The following is a 15,915-nucleotide window of genomic DNA, read 5'->3' as shown; positions in this document are numbered from 1 at the left end:
GATACTAACCCTATATTGGAGATGTCATTTGCAAATATCTTCTCCCATTCAGTATGGTTGTTTTTTAGTTTTGTTGATTGTCTCCTCACTGTGCAGAGGTTTTTATATTTTGATGTACTCCCAATAGTTTATTTTTGCTTTTATTTCCCTTGCCTTAGGAGACATATCTAGAAAACTATTTCTATAGCTGCTGTGAGGTACATTACTGCCTTTGCTCTTTTCTAGGATTTTAATGGTTTCAGGCCTCAATTTACATCATTAATCCATCTTGAGTTTATTTTTGTGTATGGTGTAAGAGAGTGGTCCAACTTCAGTCTTTAGCATGTTGCTGTCCAGTTTTCCCAACACCATTTGCTAAAGGTACTATCTTTTTCCCATTGCATATTCTTGCCTCTTTTGTAGAAGACAAATTGACCATATAATCATGAGTTTGTTTCTGGGCTTTCTATCCTGTTCCATTGATCTATGTGTTTGTTTTTATGCCAGTACAATACTGTTGTGATTACTATATCTTTGAGTGTAATCTGAACTCTGAGACTGTGATATCTTCAGCTTTTTTTTTTCTTTTTTCAAGATTGTGTTGGCTACCTGGGATCTTTTGCAGTTCCATACAAATTTTAGGATTATTTGTTCTAGTTCTGTGAAAAATGTTGTTGGTATTTTCATACATTTTCAATGTATTTTCATTGCATTTAATTTGTAGACTGCTTTGGATAGTATGGACATTTTATTTATCTATTGATTGATTTTATTTATTCATGAGAGACACAGAGAGAGACAGAGACATAGGCAGAGGGACAAGCAGGCTCCCTGTGGGGAGCCTGATATGGGAATCAAACCCAGGACCCCGGGATCATGACCTGAGCCAAAGGCAGACGCTCAACCACTGAGCCACCCAGGCACCCCTGGCAAGGACATTTTAACAGTATTTGCTCTTCCTATCTATAAGCATGTAATACCTTTTTTTTGGGGGGGTATCTTAATTTTTTATGAAAACACTTAGGATTCCTGAATCCACCAACGTGCCTACCATTGTTACCAAGGTATACAGGCTTTGCAGTTTTCTGCAAGATGTGTTAGCAATATGTGTTTTTTTTATTATTTTTTTAAAAATAAATTTATTTTTTATTGGTGTTTAATTAAGCATGTAATATCTTTCCATTTGTTTGGTTTTCTTGAATTTTTTCTTCAGTGTTTTATAGTTTTCAGAGTATAGGCCTTTCACCTCCTTGGTTAAGTTTATTCCTAGGTATTTTATTATTCTTTGTGCAATTGTAAATGGAACAGCTTTCCTAATTTTTTCTGTTGCTTCATTATTAGTGTACAAAAATGTAAGGTATTTCTATACATTGATTTTGTATTCAGTGACCTTCCTGAATTGATCTATTAGTTCTAGCAGTTTTTTGGTGAAGTCTTCAGGGTTTTCTTTTTTTTAAGATTTTATTTATTTATTCATGAGAGACAGAGAGAGAGAGAGAGAGAGAGGCAGAGATACAGGCAGAGGGAGAAGCAGGCTCCATGGAGGGAGTCCTATGTGGGACTCGATCCAGGTATTCTGAGATCACACCCTGAGCCGAAGGCAGATGCTCAAACACTGAGCCATCCAGGCGTCCCTCTTCAGGGTTTTCTACATAGAGCATCATCATCTACCAACAGTGAAAAGTTATGCTTTTTCCTCACTAATTTGGATAGCTTTATTTCTTTTGCTTTTCTGATTGCTGTGGCTAGGACTTCCAGTACTACATGGAATAAAAGGGGTAAGGGGGATATCCTTGTCTTCTCCCTGATTTTTAGGACAAAAGTTCTTGGTTTTTCCCAATTGAGTATGATAGAGCTGAGCTTTTTTCATATAATGGCTTTTATTTTTTTAAAAAGATTTTATTTATTTATTTGAGAGAAAGAGAATGAATGAGCAGAGGGGAGGGGCAGAGGGAGAGGGTGAAGCAGACTCCCTGCTGAATAGGGAACCCAAAGTGGGGCTTTGCTCCCAGGATCCTGAGATTGTGACCTGAGCCTAAGGCAGATGCTTAACAGACTAAGCCACCTAGGCACCCTCATATATGGCCTTTATTATGTCAAGGTATGTTCCCTCTAAACTGACTTTGTTGAAGGTTTTTATTATGAATGGATCCTGCACATTGCAAAATGCTTTTTCTCCATCCATTGAAATGATCATATAAGGTTTTTATCCCTTCTTTTATTGATGTGATGTATCATACTGATTGATTGGTGACTATTGAGTCACTCTTGCAACCCAGGAATAAATCTCACTTGATCATGGTGAGTGATTTTTTTGTTGTTGTTGGATTTGGTTTGTTAAAATTTTGTTGAGGATTTTTGCATCTATGTTCATTGAGATATTAGCCTGTAACTTTCTTTGTGGTGTCTTTATTTGGTTTTGGTATTAGGGCAGTGCATATCTCATAGAATGAATTTAGAACTTTTCCTTCCTCCTCTACTTTTTGGAATAGTTTGAGAAAAATAGGTATTAACTCTTCTTTTAATGTTTGGTGGAACTCACCTGTGAAACCATCTGGTCCTGGACCTTTGTTTGTTGGGTGGTTTTGATTATTGATTCAATTTCATTGATGGTAATTGGTCTGTTCAAATTTTATTTCTTCCTGATTCAATTTTAAGAAGTTATATGTTTCCAGGAATTCATCCATTTCTTCCAAGCTATCCAATTTGTTGGCAAGCTCTTGATCTTAGGGTTAAGCATTCATTCTTTCACCATTTAGAATAATGTTAACTGCAGGCTTTTTGTAGTGCTCTTATTAAATTGAGGTAATTTCCCTCTATTCCCAACTCGTTGAGAGTTTTATCATAAATGAGTGTTGAGTTTTCTCAAATTCTTTTACTTCATCAATTGATATGATCACATAATTTTTCTTCTTTAGCTGTTGATGTTTTATATTATTGATTTTTAATGTTGAACCAATTAGGTCATGGCATAAAACTCTTTTTATACATTACTAGATTCAATTTGTCTATATTTTACTGAAATTTTTAAAGTCTAAGTTCATGTGAGATTAATTTGTAGCTTTTTTATAAATTGTCTTTGTCTGATTTTGGTAGCAGGATAATAATAACCTCATAAAGTAAGTTGAGTGTTTCTTCCTCTTCTATTTTCTAGAAGAAATGTATAAAATTGGTGTTCTTTGAATGCTTGGTACAATTCTCTAGTAAAATCCCGTGGATCTAGAAATTTCTTTTGGGGGAGCTTTATTATGCATTCTTCTAAGTTATCAAATTTCTGAATATAAGTTTACAGTATTTGCTTATTATATTTTTAATTGTGGCAATTCTATAGTAATATCAATTCTATATCATTTGTGTCGTCTTTCTTTTTAATCTTTGTCAGTTTTGCTACAGGCTTCTAAATTTCATTGATTTTTTTTCCTCAAAGAACCAGTTTTTTGTTTCATTGGTTTTTTTTTCTATTGTTTTCCTATTTTCAACTTCAGATATTTCTGTACTTGAACTTTATAATTTTCTTCCTTCTGCTTGGTTTGGGTTTATTTCTTCTCTTCTTCTCAGTTTCTTAGTGCATAGACTTATTTATTGGAGACCTTTTCTCATTTCACATATAGGCATTTAGTGATATAAATTTTCTTCTCAGTACTGTTTTAGTTACATTCCACATGTTTTAATATATTGTTTCCGATTTTCATCTAGTTTTATGTATGTTTTCTTTCCTTTGAGCTTTATTCTTTGATTCATGAGTTATTTAAGAGATATGTTATTTTCCTGTAGGTTTTCTCTTATTGATTTCTAGTTTAACCTCATTACGGTCAGAGACATACTGTAATCATATTGTGTATGATTATAATTCCTTTAAATGTGTTAAGGTTTGTCTTGTGGCCTGGAATATGGCCTCTCAGTGTTCCATGGGCACTTGAAAAATATATATGTTCTACTGTTGTTGGGTGGAGTTCTAAATAAATTAGTTAAAACCTGTTGGCTTACTATATTGTTTGGATCTTCTATATCCTTGATGAGTTTTTGGTCTAGTAATTCTATCAGTTACTGAGACAGAAATGCTGAAGTCTTCAATTGTAATTGATACATGAACACTTAGAATCATTATGTATTCCTGGTGGATTGGACCTTTTGTCATAACATGAGTTTTTGTGTTTGGTAATATTTTTTTTTCTGAAGTCTATTTTACCATATTAATACAGAAACTCATGCCATTTAAATATTTTATTACTATTTTTTAAAGATTTTATTTATTTATTTGACAGAAAGAGAGAGAGAGAGCACAGGTAGCTAGAACAGTAGGTAGAGGGAGAGGGAGAAGCAGGCTCCCTGTTTAGGAGGGAGCCTGATGTGAGGCTTGATCCTAGGACCCTGGGATCATGACCTGAGCAGAAGACAGATGTTTGATCAACTGAGCCACCCAGGTGCCCTGTGAGTTTGTTTGGATGAATTTTAGAACAAAAGAGTCCTCCTGTTCTACCAGAAGCTGAGATTTAAAGGTTTTGAATCTAAACTTAGTGAAAGAACTGCCAGTGGTTCTTAAGTCTCAACCACCACCCTGTGGACTCTACTCCCATCCTTGCCAATCCTTACACTGTAAGAAGGCTGACAGAGAAGAAGGAAAGTTACCTCTGAAACTGACAGTTCTTGGGAAGGTTACCTTTACTACCACAACTCTTCTCCTTTACGGGGAAGATGGGATACCATTTTCCTCTGTGTATCAGTCAGCACTGCTGTAACAAAAGCACCATAACTAGGTAAAGATGTATCAGTCACAGTTCTGGAGGTTGGCAGTCCAAGATCAAGGTGTGGCAGCATTGGTTCCTTCTGGGGACTCTGAGAGAAGGATTGGTTCCAAACCTCTCTCCTTGGTTTGGAGATGGCTGTCTTCTTCCTGTGTGTCTTTACATCATCTTTTCTTTTCTGTCTGGATGTCTAAATTTTCCCTTTTTATAAGTCATATTGAATTAGAGTCAATCTAACCCTAATGACTCATTTTAACTTAATTTACCTGCAAGGGCTCTATCTACAAATAGAGTTACATTCTGAAGTACTGAGGATTAGGATATATTAGTATATATATTAATACTAATATAATTAATATCTATATATTATATATATATATAATATATAGATATATTAGTATATCTTCTTCACAGGGGGTGGGGGTACAATTCAGCACATAACACTCTGTAAAGCCAAGCAATGGGCACAAAGGGAATACTAGCATTTTGTTCCTTGATGAAGTGCCTACTTTGTCAATGGACTTCCCAGTCTCCCCTGTGCTACCTCGGCAGGCAAGAGAAATGTGGAGGAGCCTCTCACACCCCCATCTGCTTCTACCTACCTGTGCCTTAGCAGCTCCATGTAAGAGAAATGCTAGTTGTCAGATTTATTCTGTACATTCCCTCAAGGCTTAAGAGTTGATAAATACATAGACAAGAATAGAGCACACAATCTTGTCAGGACTGCCATAATGTGGGAGATAACAGCACAAACAGTTGGGGAATGAAGTCTTTTGCTACAAAGTGGGGGTCAATTGGGGGATACAGCTAAATCTCAGGGATTCCCAATGTCTATGGAACATTTTGGGGAGTTCTTCCTCCACAGGCTCTGTCCGGAGCACTTGTGACCCAAAGACAACCAGGATAGCAATCTCGTACCAAGAATAGCATTGCAACCTTGCCAAGACTGTAAGGTAAGGCCATTCTACACCCCATCCATCCACGGGCAGAAGGGCAGGCTGGAGCGGTGGAAGCTGAGAGCGAACTGTATCCCCTCCTCCACTCTCAACTCCAGGGTCTATCTAGCCAAATCTTAATTTGGCTCTGACATGGATGTTTTTATAAATAGAGCTGAGTCATTTAAATCAAAGTCCCTCTGAATAGACAAAAGTGAGAAGTTATGGGCTGAGAAAGTGCTAAGGGAACTGCTACCCAGCAGGAAACAGACATTTGATAGATCAAAACTGAAGAAAGTGGCTGGAAAAAATAAAACCATGTCAGTCTTGCTCCTCAGTGAGTTGAGACTAAACAGTAGATAAATGCACATGTACACATAGCACTGAGGTATATTCCACTTTACTTTCTGCTGCTTCACTTAGCATGATATTATGGACAGATTCCCCTGCCATTAGGGATTCTTCATAAATATAATTTTTAATGATTATAGTTTCTATCATTCATCTTATAAATGTACTTTAAATGTATTTAACCTTTCTCTTATTGGACATTTGGGATCTACTTAATATTTTGGAATTATAAATCATGTCATAATCATCTTTCTACATACATCTATGCCTAATCTCTGTTTCAAAGAGAAAAAAGACACTATTACATCTACTTTCTTTTCAGATGGGGAAATTAATGCTAACCACTTTCAGAGATTAAGTGACTTCCTCTCATCACGTGTTTTTTTTTTTAAGATTTTTTTTATTCATGAGAGACACAGAGAGAAAGAGAGAGAGAGAGAGAGAGGCAGAGACACAGACAGAGGGAGAAGCAGGCTCCATGCAGAGAGCCTGATGTGGGATTTGATCCCAGGACCCCAGGATCAGGCCCTGGACAAGGCAGGTGCTAAACCACTGAGCCACCCAGAGATCCCCCCTCTCATTATATTTTAAATCCATCTTCTGACAATGGGTAATTGACCAAACTATCAGTGCATAAAAGTCGTCCTTTATACCTAATGTACAACTTGAAAAGCTGACTCATTTTGTACCCATTTTCCCCTATACTAACATTGCCTTAGACTAAGTGATGAACTATATTTTACTTATAGAATATACCTATAATATTCTGTGTATGCCTTAGCTAGATTTATGTAAGCTAATTTCATTAGCATGGAGAAACTCACAACTTGGAGCTTTACATGTCTATTCGCAAAACCCACTGAAGTTAAATAGTTCACCACGATAGCAACAATTTGTGACCACAAGTATATTAGAGCACACAGGTCTGAATTCAACCAGAATATTACTGCGCAGCAGAAAATAGTAGCAAAGCAGTGACAAAGAATAATGGCTTCACTATTAATTAATTAAATATAGTTGGTATTCTAGATCTGCCATTTCCATGCCATATAACTTCGAAAAATTATCTTTCTGTGCTCCATTTCTCGTCTGTAAATGAGGGATAATCATAGTACCTACCTCAGGGTTGATGAAAGGACTAAAAGAGAAAATTCCCAGAAAGGACCAGAAAATGGCCCATAAAATACGGTCAATTAATGTTAGCTACTAATCTCCCTAATTAGAAGTCACAGGTTAACCTCAATCTAGGCATACATATTTGTTTTTTTTTTTTTTTTTTTTTTTTTTTTTTTTTAGGCATACATATTTGGACTCTAACAGACATAATTCACACCTTTAGTCAGGACTATTTGCTCTCTGATATAAGACAATAAATCAGTTTTTAACACAACACCAACTCTATTTTACTATGTAAATACAGATACATTAATGCATCAGTGAATATTTATATTATCATCATAATAAAGACAAAATGGATAGGTAATTATTCACTATTATAATAAAATGTGTATCTTATATCCTTGACGTTCCTTTAAATTCTTCCATAGCATGCTAAGTATTGATTGGGGAAAATCATTTAATGGAATTAAATCACACACTGAGTAAAAAGCAGTTAGGTTTAGCTTGAAATATAAAAATTATCTCTTTACAGGACACACAGTGTTCACTGGAGCTTAATATAGGGACCATGGCATAACTTCACAAAATCATAAACTATGTAACAGCACCGAGTGAAATTCCAGGGAATAGCTGCTTTGCACCATCACACTCCACAGCGAAGCCTCCTCACCAGAGTCGGCTAGAGTGGAATTTGGAACTCTTCCACCACAGTTAGAAGGAAGCTTATCTTGATCTCCCTAAACCTGGGTAGGAGGCCCACTTCTTGTAGAAATCTTCACCACCTATCACAGTAAGTCCCACATTTTCTTTAGTTGCGTCCTAGTGAAGATACCCAACAGCCAGCAATGTGGAGGAGGAAGGGCTGCCTAAGGATAAGGATAAGGAACCTGAAAGACTGTTTCTCAGATTCAGGGCAGATGCGGGAAATGTGAGAACTCCTAAGCTTCTGTCTCTACCCACCCACAGGTCAGGGTGAGAAGTGAGAGGGGGAGGCAGGAAGGTGGTTGCGATAGGGCCAGAGCGCAGAGGTAAGCCTTGTTGGTTTTGGCACTGCCTGCCCCTATTGTTAGAACACCACTGGCATGCTGCTGCCAACTCCCCAAAAGAATATAACACGTCTAACACTCAAGACTAATGCTCCTTTCCTGCATCATGGGATGTTATAAATAAAGCTGTAGCTTTTTATATACCATCAAGGAGTACACCACCCTATAGAAGGCAGATGAAGGAAACTCAGGAAAGCCTAATTTTGCAGAGAGGCGGAACAAAACACTGACGTCACTGATCTATTTTAAACACATTTCAAAACACACTAGGAAATGTTTCCACACTGTGGGAATATAGGACCAAGTCTATGATCCGATACACAAATTTTGTGCGTGTGATGTTTGCATCTAATATAATCCACATGAATTTTTTATACATGCACACACACAAACACACAGACGTAACAAACAGCTCTTGGGATGAACTGTAGGGAGAAGAATACATGTTATGTGGTGGTAGCTTCATGGTGAAAGAGATCTTATTCTAAATCCTTCATTTCCTAGAACAGTGGCATTTCTCCCAGCAGCTCACGGAGCCCCGGGCCCTTGCACCTACCTGCGCTGGTGGTGGTGCCGGGGCTGGCGAGCAGCTGCCCTGAGCCCTGAGCCGGAGGTGGCGGCTGCCCATCACTCAGCTGCTTGACTCGTTTGCGATGGGATTTGCCATTGTAATGGACTTGGGCCTGGGCGGCGGAGTTCAGCTGAATGTTGCACACCTCACAGAAGGAGAACAGAATTTTCTTTTTCTCTTTACTCAGCTGGTCCTCAGGCCTGTCATTCTTTATCCCCTTTTCTTCAAAGCCCCGTAGAAAAGTTGCCATATTCATAATACCATCTTCAGGGTAGTTATTAGGGCGTAATGAGTACTTCATACCTGAAAAATAAAAAGTACAAGCGCTTGTAAAATAAATGCTCTCTGATTTTCTAGTATGATTACAATTAATTTTCGAGATTTGGGACAGGCTAAAGGTCTTCCAGCTACTCAGTGGATGCTCTTTGAAAAAGTCATCAAAACTACCTTATCGAACAAATATGGTCTTTGAACAGATGTCCTCTGTCTGGAGTACTTCCTCCTTTATCCTCCCCACCCTCCCTCCACCTCCCGATCCCTTTGCCCTTTCTAACTCCTGCTGACCCTAAATCTCACCAGAATACTACCCTCTCCAGGCAGCCCGTCCGACCCGGGGATAAGGTGATCTCTGGCTGCATGCTCCCACAGTGCAATATGACCTCCCTCAGAGCATCTATCACCCTTTGCATTTCATACGTATTTGTGCAATTTGGTCTCTGTGTTTCTTTGACAGAGTATGAGCCCTGTGAGAGCGGTAACCTCATTTCTGGATGTCCCTTAGGTCTAGAACTGTACTTTCTACATAATAGGTATTTAAATACCTATTGAAGGGAAGAATAAATGTTATGAACCCAGCATCGTGGAAAAGGCTAGGTATAGACACAAAGGTATAAATAACACACGTGCACCTGTCAGCAGACAAATGCCCTAAACCTGGGGAGGAGGTGAACAACAGAGATTTAAAACACAGTATGTCTGCAACTTACATTAAGTTGTGTTCCAAAAGCCCCTTTATAAGTCAGCCAATGGGAATTTGAACATATTTTCTTATAGTTGTAGTGAAACAAATTATATTCAGGTTTCCAGATCAGCCCATAAATATCAATTTAATTTTTGATGAGGTTGAAATGCAGAACATCTGAAATAAAAAGTAAAAGAAATACAGTAAATGGTAAACTAGTAATTGAAAAATAGAAAAAGAGTAGAGCAGACTAAGATTTTTGTTTGTAATTTTGTTTATTTTTAAATGCTGCCTTTTTTCATTTAGTTCATAAGAGTATAGCGATAGATTATAATTTAACTGAGGATTTTAAAGGAGACTTTTCAGCACGTCAGGGACCTTCACCTGATGAAGATGGCCTTGGCTTTTTATTTTGCTCTGTTCCACTATAACATATGTAATTGTTTTCATTTTATTTAATACTACTATTACCGGGATTTTTATACTTTATTAGAAAAACTCAGATTTTTCCTTCCTATGTAGGGAAAACCCCAGTTCTTCCCTATTGTGTTCCCTTTTAGAAAGGGATTTCTAAAGAAAGTCACTTTATTAGTCACAGAGAATACTTCACTTCTGCTACTTCGGTCACCAAATGTATGGAGGTTTTTTCCCCAAGAGAAGCAATTCTGGGTGTCCTTCAACATAACTCAATTCTGACACTATGTACCTGGAGATAGAATTAGATCCCACTGGTTAAGGGCTCAATCCCACTAGACTGTCTCCCCACCACACACACACACACACACACCCTTCAGACACCTTGCAAGCCCAGACTGTCACCTGTGCTTCTGACCACCCCCCTAAATAGTGAAGGTCCCAACAATCCCCTCCTTGGGTTTGATTAATTTGCTAGGGTAGCTATAGAATGCAGGGAAACAGTTTACTTATTATTTACCAGCTTATTGTAAAAAGATAAATAAAGAATACGGATGGACATCCAAATGTAAGAGATGCACAGGGCATCTCTTGATATAAGGGGCGCGGAGCTTCCATGCCTTCTCCGGGTACACCATCTCCCAGCACCTCCACATGTTCGAGAGCCTAGCAGCTCTCGGAACCCTGTTCTCTTGGGATTTTATGGAAGCTTCATCAAGTAGGCGTGATTGATTATATATTCTATTTTCGGCCTCTCTTCAAGAGAGTCAGGGGTAGGGCCAAAAAGCCCAAGCTCCTAAACACAGCTTGGCGGCTAGCCCTTATACAAGAACAACCCAGGAGCCCACCCAGAGTTGCCTCATTAGGAAAAAAGATATTCCTATCACTCAGGAAATTACAAGGCTTTCAGGAGCTCCATGTCAGGAAGCAGGGGTCAAAGACCAAATATCAGAACCAAAGATGTTTCTAATGTCCCTATAACTTAGGAAATTTTAAGAGTTTTAGAAAAAGCTCTGTACCAGAAACTGGGGGCAGAGACCAAATATATTTTCTATTATATCATACATTCTTGTCAGTGTGATTATGGCAATGCATTTGGTTCTCAACTAAAAAGACACTCTCATAAGAGAAAGAAGAGAATAATATACATGGAATAATTGGGTAAAAACTAAGAGAAAAGGAGTAAGCATGAGAAAGAATTGGCTGAGGTGAACAATAGTGTGCCATGAGGGATGAAGAATTAAGATAATGAAAGGATTATGGCTTGTGAGGGATTCCTGCCTATGGAAAAAAACTCAAGAGATGGAAGGACATTGGTTTGAGCAGTTCTGTTGGTCCAAGTTGGCTTAGAGCTGTATGAAAAGGAAAGGGCAACCACAGGCTAGTCCATATTTGGAGCGTTCACCTGTTGAATGTTTAAAAAAAATCAGAAAATGACTTATAGCACAGGGTATGACTAAAAGTTACAGCATAGGGTATGACTAAAAAGATAGAAGTTGATTCTACGCATGCAGTGTGCCAGAAAGCACTCCCTATTTACACCCATACACCCAATTGCAAAGATCCATTATGCATTATACTGTAGGCTAAATCCTAACCTTCATTGAGTTGTTGGAAAATTGCTAATTTTGACATGGAAAATCTATTTGTCCCATAAATATTTTATCCTGATATCACTATTTCAAGGAACTCTATTTCACAAAATTTTAAAGTTTATTCAAATTATACATAAATCAGGTTTAAGCAATTCCCATAACTGAGTTGCAGAAAATAATTCAGCTATAATTAAAATGTGATTTAACTGCACATACATCAATATTTTTGCTTTTATTCCCTAAACCCAAAACATTATGATATCACAAAGTCATTTTCCTGATACAACTTTGGAAAATACCAACACTATATAAAAGTTATGTTTAAACATACTATAGTTTGTGTCCTCTCAAAATATTAAAATCTATTCTAAGAATCAAAAGAACTGATAGAAATAAATAATTTTTAAATGAGCTCTTCATTAATATATTATGCCCTACCTAGAAAACTAATCCTTTGTAAAACATAAGGAAAAAGGAAAATCAATCATTTCTAACCTTGCAAGGCTAGGTCAGATACCAACTCAATGAATCATTGAAATCTAAGTGTTATATTTCAAGTCAAGTAACCAAAATCCTTGACTCAGCTGAGGACTGATGACACTTTCATCTGAAAATTTAACCCAACTTGGAGGTGGCTGGCCTTGCCCATGCTGTCAATTAACACCTGATGTTTCATGGAAATAAGACGTACAGCATACTGTTCCATTTTAAATTTGAAATATTAAAAAATGACTTATTTGTATTCTCTTACAATGTATAAAACCAGCTTACCTGTGATTTTTTCTGATTGCCATTTGTCTTAGAAATATTTTATGCTTTAGATTCACTTAAATATAGATATTTTAGCTACTAAGAAAGAAACCTTTAAAATGAAATGAGTAGCCATTTTAGAATCTCCTGTAAACCTCTTCAGAATACCAGCATACTTCATAATCTTTATCCCTATTTTCCTTTCACCCAGAGTTACTCTCATGTACAGATGATCCCCCAAGCCTCCAGCACCCCATTTATGGGCCACTTTAGGGAGGATGCATTGCCTGGCAGGCAGGGTGCAGTCTGTCAACCAAGTCCCAATTTATTAGTCCTAGCACCGCCTTCACATTTTTCCCCTCTTGGGAAAAATGCCTATAGCACCTGTTAAGAGCTACTCTCAACCAGAATGTATTTCATTCCAGAAGTCTTGAGAAAAAGACCTAGAGGTGGTAGCTAGGCAATATATCAGGGTCTCAACATTCACTTTTGGCCTAGGCCTATAATATGTGTGGCAGTGGTATTTATAATGTCAATTTTCCAGCTAAGGGGAAAGTAACAGTGAGTTTAAGTAGAGGAAGAAAGAAAAATCTCGTTTTCCATTTTAAAGTTGTTGTTGTTGTTTTTTTTTTTTTTATCAGACTATCTTAAATTACATGTTTCACTTGCATAGGGCAGAAGAACCTTCAGGGGTATCTAATTTTAAACTGAGCAGTGGGCAGTATTCTGCTTTGGAATGCTATGCAAACTTCTCTGAACAGAAGAGAAGCCAGAACTGGATCAGGTATTCCATGCTTTTTTTTTTTTTTTTTTTTTTTGTAGGATTTTAAAAGATTAGATTGCCAATAATTCAACATCCATGAAAGAATAAGATCTTTTGCAACAGATAGAGAAATGAGAAAATTAATTCTTGAGTTGCTGCTTTTGAGGAAAAGAACTGATAGGATAGTCAGTGACTACCTAAAGGAGTGACTTTTAAATGACCAAGGATGTGATGCATCAGGAAACTTTTATACCTAACTTTCTCTGAAGCCTGGCTCTGATCCGTGTAGTTTTCCAATTGTTTTTATAATAAATAGAAGATTTGTTATAATTATTATGGTAAATCAGGAAGCTGATTCAGAGGTAAAGAGGGCTCCATTATGCAGGTGGAGAACACATTCTTTGACAAAGTTGCCATAGCAGACAGAGAACATGGGAAGAGATTTTCTCACTTCTATGTAAGTATGAAAGACTCTGCCCACCCTATGGATTTATTATCTCATTTTCCAACTCAAGTCAATCAGTTTTATCCACTTCTCATTCATTCCCTGACCTACAACAACCTGGATCATAATTGTTTTCCAAATTTTGTCCTTCTCTTTGAAAAGTCACTATAAACACTTCCTAACTGCCAAATCCAAGATGGTCATCTCCTCCGCTCATTTTTCTTGAAGTCCTCTTGTCAGGGTCTCTTCTACTTCTGCACTCCCAAAGCATTTTTTTTTTTTTGCATGGCAAGCCTGGAACTCAGCTTTTACAGTATCATCTTAATAATTTATATAGTTTTATTATATTCATACAATTTTAGTTATTCACTCAAATTTATTGGCTATATAGGCAGAGGCCTGGATGCTAGGGAAACAATAGTGAACAGGGTGGATGAAGTGCCAGCCTGAAGGGACTCTGTAGTCTAATGAGAAATACAGAGAAGAAAACAGAAAATTATAACAGAGTGTGATAAATGCTATTGGAAAAGTCTACATTTTCCTTCCTTCCTAGATTTCAGGTTCCTTGAGGATAAGAACTGTGCTTTCTTTGTCTTTGTATTCCCAGCATCTCAGACTGTGTTTAGTGCAAAGCAGGCACTTAATAAATATTTGCTGAATAAATGAATGCATTGTGTATGTGTGTGGTGTTTAGCATGGGTTGTGAACACAGAGACTAAGGTTACTTGACTACACAGCTATTTGCATCTTGAGATTTCAAAAACAGTAGTAGCCATGTACTTCCAAAAGGAAATAAAAAATACACCCACTCATTGGCAAACTAAAATCCCAATTATTTGGGGGCAAACTCCTTCATCTCTTGACTGAAAACAAAATTTAAAGTTCAAATTCTACTGGGGGGTAGATCACATACTAACATGGGCACATTTGTTCCAACATCCATATGACTTCTGCTCGCTCCTCAACTTTTGCAGAGAATGGAGCACTGGGTATAGAGGAAAAGACTGAGCAAGATAAAAACACATAAATGGGGAAGATTAAAGACTCTGACGCTGATTCTTGACCATTCACTATGTTGCCAATGTCTGCTCTTGATTCCTAACATCCTATTTTAAAGGACAGCTGAGCTCCTGGGCACCAACCAGACTGCAAACAATACTCTTCTCCCCAAATACAGAGTTTCAGGAAAAATTAATAGGCCAGCAGTACAGTATGTTCATTTTGTGGAATATTTCAGTATTTATTTCATAATAGGATCCAGATATAGGAGGCTATAATTAATTCAATTCAACTAGGCAATTATTTATTAAACATTGGCTATATACAACACACTATCTTTGGCCCTATGGTAGCCAAAGGATTGAGTAAAATGAAGAGCTTAAAATAAACCAGAAGAAGCAATCATTCTGCTGCTCATTGTTCATGAGAGTGACTGTGGAGAATTCTTTGCATAACAGTTCCCAAAGTACTCAGCATACTTCTACAGCATGTTAGCTTTATTACATTGGAATGAAATTACTGCTTAATATTCTATTTCACTAGACAGTTCATCATTCTCAGATTTTTTTTTTTCTGATCATCTACTGGCACTTTGCTGAGTGCTAGTGAAACAGATTGTAACAGGGTGCTCTGGCCTAATGTGAATCCCAAGAGATTTTGACACTAATTACTAAATAAGAAAAACTGACATTTTAATACTTCTCACAGTTTGTTTCCCTTGAGAAAAAGATTTGAATTCAGTTTTGGGGGCACAGTACTCCTTTGTTTTGGAGAAAATATCTTGGAAGATCTTTTGATCTTTTGATTATGTGAAGATGTGTAGGTAAAGCATGGATTCTATTCTATAATGGAGACTCTGGAGATAATATGGCTCCAAAGAGCTTAATCAGCTTTTCATAATCATATAAAGGGTTGTCTTCACTGTGGCACAGCTGCATCTCTGTAAATTATCTTTTCTTTCACAAATATTTCTTTCCTTTAAGTAGATTTAAATTTTATTGTCCCTGAAAGTTTTTGTTAGGTACTAGGAGATGAACCAGTTTTCTTGTTCAAGCAAAAAACCACCAGAGATCAGTGGAGACTGTAAGCCACAGGAAGGATGTGAATGCATTTTACCTTAGAAAGCAGAATGGACTCGGACTGCTGAGGCTCAAACTGGACTATCCTGTATAAGCCCCATATTTGGGGTCATTCCAGATTAATAAACTCAACATTGGGAAAAGTACTGATATTGTTCTGAAT

The 15,915-nt window shown here is 37.3% G+C and overlaps 1 protein-coding gene across 9 annotated transcripts in view; it reads right to left on the bottom strand.

The window, feature by feature from the left end:
* ZNF385B (zinc finger protein 385B) overlaps nucleotides 1-15,915 on the bottom strand; it is a 387,675-nt gene that overhangs the window by 295,081 nt on the left and 76,679 nt on the right. For 8 of the 9 annotated variants that reach the window (XM_072811297.1, XM_072811276.1, XM_072811280.1 and 5 more), the window contains exons 2-3: nucleotides 9,733-9,884; nucleotides 8,732-9,049 (exon numbers count right to left, since the gene is read on the bottom strand). In XM_072811297.1, coding sequence (XP_072667398.1) covers nucleotides 8,732-9,047 — 316 coding nt within the window. In that variant the 5' untranslated portion in view covers nucleotides 9,048-9,049; nucleotides 9,733-9,884. Of the gene's footprint in view, nucleotides 1-8,731; nucleotides 9,050-9,732; nucleotides 9,885-15,915 lie in introns of those variants that run through there. The other variant, XM_072811296.1, reaches the window with a different exon arrangement.

This window comes from Canis lupus, chromosome 34 (assembly GCF_048164855.1).
Source record: "Canis lupus baileyi chromosome 34, mCanLup2.hap1, whole genome shotgun sequence".
NCBI lineage: Eukaryota > Metazoa > Chordata > Mammalia > Carnivora > Canidae > Canis > Canis lupus.
Note: the sequence above shows the minus strand (reverse complement) of the source record. Positions and strands in the feature narration are given on the sequence as shown.